The sequence below is a fragment of the Fulmarus glacialis genome, unplaced genomic scaffold (genome assembly GCF_000690835.1).
Source record: "Fulmarus glacialis isolate BGI_N327 unplaced genomic scaffold, ASM69083v1 scaffold12166, whole genome shotgun sequence".
In the NCBI taxonomy this organism is placed as follows: domain Eukaryota; kingdom Metazoa; phylum Chordata; class Aves; order Procellariiformes; family Procellariidae; genus Fulmarus; species Fulmarus glacialis.
Genome location: NW_009218843.1, coordinates 725 through 5,384, shown reverse-complemented (window position 1 = coordinate 5,384; position 4,660 = coordinate 725). Strand labels below are relative to the sequence as shown.

Genomic DNA, 4,660 nt, shown 5'->3' with positions numbered 1-4,660 from the left:
GGATTCCGGCTGCTTGTTAAAACCCTGTCGATGGCTCACCGAGCTTTGAACTGAACTGCGGTATATCAGTCCCCCTCCTCCCTGCCATTTGTGGGCTCTCGGTTTTGTAGCTGTAAGCCGTCACAGAGATGGCAGTCTGTGCCTGAGCAAAATGACACGGGGAAAAGGTTTTTACTATATGACTAGTAAGGTGTGGACTTGTTGCTCTCTGTTTCTGAGCAAGGCTTTTCCTCCTTAGAGTGGGAGATCAGAGCAGTGTGATGGTGATCAGGGAAACCCTCATCAGCAAGGGAAGTTTTCAAACTTCTTTGCTCTTCCTTTATTTGCATATGCTTCATACGGAATAGCCCCAAGTCTGGACTTTATTGTCAGTCAACCATTTTAGCAAGATTATGCAAGAGGAGGAGGAGAGCAGATGTCATTTACAAATATACATGAGATTGGAAAATAAGCTGATTGCTTGTTTGACTCATTTAAGGAAAGCTTGTGTTTAAATATGGATGAAGAAGCACAGTTACACATCAGAAAAGGCGTTACCTATTCACAGCCTCCCTAAGCCATTGATCTGGTATGCTTTAGCAAAGGCAGGGTCCTTCATGGCAATGCCCCTGCCACACGCTTGGACCTGGCATCCTGTGGTGGTGCACGTGGCAGCTGGCTGCGTGGGACCACCCTGCTGCCTGCACGCACAACAGCTATTGCCCCGGAGGGAGGGCTGCGGCACGTCTGCCGCCATCCCGGCAGCCCATGCCCCACAGGCCATGGAGTTGGCAGGCAGCGCTCGCCTGGAGCCGGCTGGTAACCCACCTCGTGCAGCTTGCGTGGCTTCGGTCATCCTCTTGATTCAGCAGCTTCAGTGTTGTCCTGAATAAGGATGCTTTTCTCATCTGGAAGCAGGGACTACTTAGAGATGAAGTAATTAAATCGCACTGTTCATGAAAAGCCCTCACTGTTAATTTACAGTATTTGTCATAGCTCCCGGAATACAATCATGGAAACAAAGACTGAATTGAGAACAAAAGGAGGGAACTTATTTGAGAAATTAAAATTTCCAGCAAATTTCATAACAATTTCAAGCATGTCTGCTTGTTTCAATTGATTTTAAGAATCCTCTCCAAGGTTCTAGGTGCACAAGGAAAATTGTAGCGTTTTCTGATTTTCCTTCTTTGCAAGCTCATTGCTCAAGAAAGGGATAACAATTATACTGCAATTAAGAGCCTTAAGAGACAAATGGAATCTGAATATTCTTTCTGCTCGGTACCAGTTTTGGAAACCTTGCTCTGTTTCTCCTGTAGCTGAGGCAGAATGTAAGAAAGGGCAAGGAAAAAAGAAGGTAGGCTCATCCATAAGGAAAAGAGAAATCTTAAAATAAGTATAAAAACAGGAAATCCAACAGGAAGCTCTGACAAACTTAACAGCAGCTAACTCTACGTATTGCAATGGGATGCAGGAAATTTAAATTCATATAAAGCCTTGTAAAATACAGTATGGAAAAAACATAAATACAGTCACATCATCTGTTACTTCTTCATTAAGCGTGGATTTTGTTTTATTTTAGAAGAATTGTCCATCATTAGTTTAATTTTACAATTTTTCAGGTAGTAATATTAAATATTCTAGTAATATTCTATTAGCTATTATACCAATTAATACTGGTGTAAATTTTATTTTAATTTTCCTAATTAGTTTGACCATCTTCTCTTTGCAGAAACCTCATCCTTCTGGAATCAGACCTGAAAGCGGTCCACAAGCGGGTGGAACCACACTTACCATCAGTGGTACAAACCTGGCCACTGGTTCCAAGAAGGATGTTCAAGTTTCAGTTGGTAGCCAGCCTTGCAATGTGTACGTACCCTGAGTAATTAACAATACAGAGCTGTATCCTAACAAAGCACCAACCTTTTCTGGCCTCTAGAAATTACACAAATCCATTGTCTTATCTCTTCATGACTCATCCCATGCAATGGAGCTCTGCACGTAACATTCAGACAGAAACTCTCTCAGAGGCTCCAGCTGGAAGAGGCAGCTGTAAAAACAACCAAAGTGGAGAACTAGGATATCCAAAGAATTTTCCAGTTTTGGCTTTCTCTGCTTGGCTGGCTGCTCCAAACCTACCCATGCTTTCACTCAGCATCTCCTCAGTGGCTCCATATAAAAGCCCTTCGGCTTGTTCCTCTCACTTATTTTTCCTCTTATTAGTTGCTGCCCTTCTCTCCCCCCAAAGAAAGAAATTACATGACGTGTGCTGACATTGCATTGTTCTTGTGTTTGTACACTATTCCTTTTCATATCCTGTATCTTTTCTAAGGATCTTAAGTGATCTGGAGAAAGAGTTTTCTCCTCTCGTAACTACTCAGTGCCTAGCAAAAATAGAGCCCTTTTTTTGTTGCTTCTGGGGTACTACCATGAAGAATACAAATCACCATAATGTTAGTAACTGAAGATGTTGCCTCTTCTTTTTCTTCTACAATCTAGCACTGAATTTGGAGATGAGATCGTTTGTATTACAGGACCTAATAGCAAAGTTGAAGCTGTTGAAGTCACAATGGACTATGGGGGCATGGCAGTTAGTGTACCAAAGCTGTTTTCATACAGTGAGAACCCTACTGTCACCAAGTTCCTGCCAGTAAATAGCTTCAGCAGGTAATGAAATATTTGTCATAACTACATTATGTTAAAATATGTGTAATATGTAATAAACCTATTACATATAGAACTGTTTGAAATAAAAACTCCTGTACTCTAGCCATGCACACATTTAGATACGTAGAGTTTGTGATCTTTCTTAACTGCAGCTGATGTTTGAAAGTATTCTGTTTACCTCCAAACTTTAATCCCCACTTCAAAGGTAAATCCTGAAACCAGAAAAGGTAATGAGCTTCTTTTAAATGAAGATGTCTCAAAGAAAGAGATTTGAAGCATTTCAGCGTGATGTCAGACAACATGATCTTTGCATTACTCACAAATCCTTATCCTGTCTAAAGGAGAGATCATCATCTGAAAATGATATAAAAGGTTTCTAACAATTCTTCTGTTCAGCTTTTAATAAGTAAGCTGGAAAGAGAGGAAAGTTATGGCTTGTCATCTCTTTATCCCATGAGGAAAAAAAGTATCTCTTTAGGAAATCTAGATCAGGGTTCAATAAGGCTTTTAAAACATATGCTCTCTCCTATGGTGGTACTCATTAACACCCCATCTGGTAGGTGCTCCTTCTGGAAAAAAGCTCACCTAGTACTAATTGTGAAACCAAAGAAAGGTATGCCACTCTCATATTTGTAGCAAAATGGCAAATCGTCTGTATAAATGTCCTTGTAGCATACCTCTGGTGTGAGAGCCATTCTGTGACCGATACAGGGACAAACTTGTGACCTTGACTCATGTTGGTCTCTGTTGCTCCCTAATATTCTGGTCTTTCTGCCTAGTGGGGAACAGTTGGCAGAGAGAGATCATGATGTTTCCACTTTCTTTCAGTAAAAAGAAGTGTAAGATCACGACCTTACAAATAGGACATTAAAAATAAAATTGGCTGTGACTTCTCGTAGAGAAATTGGTACCTGCCTCCTTGAATATTGAGTACTCACTTTTGTAAAATAGGATTTGTTTTTAATTTTGATTTTGATTTTGATTTTGGGTGGTTTTGGGGCCTGAAGGGTTTTTTTGACAGATCAATAGTGATTTACCGGAGGGAATTTAAAAGACTTCTTTTTTTCCTCTATATAAACTGAAGCTTACTTTGATGGATTGCTTTGAGGATTGCTATCCCTCTAAATCCATGTTACTTTGATGACTTTAATTCCCACTGGCAACTTGCATGCAATTCTTTTTCTTATGCAAATGCATTATTTTTTAAACAATGTGTGGCAAAGGAAAGGGAATAAAAAGCCAGGTCCCTACAGACCTGTGGAAAATACACTCTCACCTTTGTCTCTCTGTGTGTGGTAGGTGGAGTGATTTTAACAAAAACACTGGCGAAGTAAAGCATACAAAGATAGGCATCAATGAACAGCCACAAATACTGACAAAGCAATTTGTACTTTTTTATTCTGCTGTTTTAAAATGAGTTTGAAGTTGACATTGCTGCTTTTAAATGCTGTGGTCATCGATAGATTTAATGGAAGTCCTTTGTGTAGGATATCTAATTGTCATATAGGCATTAGGTCGCTGTTTTCAATGGAAGCAGTTACAGTGCAGAATAAAGCAGTCTATAGCTGTGGTAGTTTGCCAATGACTTGACTTCTTTTTTAATTCTGCCTTTCAGTGGAGGGAGAAATATTACAGTAACTGGAACCGGCTTTGAGCTCATCCAGAGTTTCTCGTTGGTGGTATATGCAGAACGACCAGAAGCAGGGAAACTGAATCTCAAAAGGGTAATTTTCTTTCATTCCCCCCAAAGGCATCACACTGGATGCATAACATATAATCTGTTCAAAAAATGCATTTAAGTTTGCCCACTGAACTTCACTGGTCTTGGAGTGGAATAAGGTTTGAACAGATTTCTGGGTCTGTTCAGGGTTTCTGTGGAAGAAGAGCCTGCTTCCACCATCTTGACACACATTCACTCGTACTTTGCAATCTTCTGCTTTAAAATTATTTTCATTCAATATGAACAAGGATAGAAGAATTAAGCTTCGAGTGGTAAAGTGGATGTATTTCTGAATTT

The 4,660-nt window shown here is 40.0% G+C and overlaps 1 protein-coding gene across 1 annotated transcript in view; it reads left to right on the top strand.

Annotated features, from left to right (window-relative positions):
- The window catches only part of LOC104078518 (plexin-B2-like), a gene marked incomplete at its 3' end in the record, with an annotated part of 50,228 nt that extends 45,861 nt beyond the window's left edge, over nucleotides 1-4,367 (top strand). Inside the window, exons 15-17 of the mRNA XM_009580172.1 lie at nucleotides 1,709-1,845; nucleotides 2,476-2,643; nucleotides 4,259-4,367. Coding sequence (XP_009578467.1) covers nucleotides 1,709-1,845; nucleotides 2,476-2,643; nucleotides 4,259-4,367 — 414 coding nt within the window. The remainder of the gene's footprint in view (nucleotides 1-1,708; nucleotides 1,846-2,475; nucleotides 2,644-4,258) is intronic.
- Between the last annotated feature and the right edge of the window lie 293 nt (nucleotides 4,368-4,660).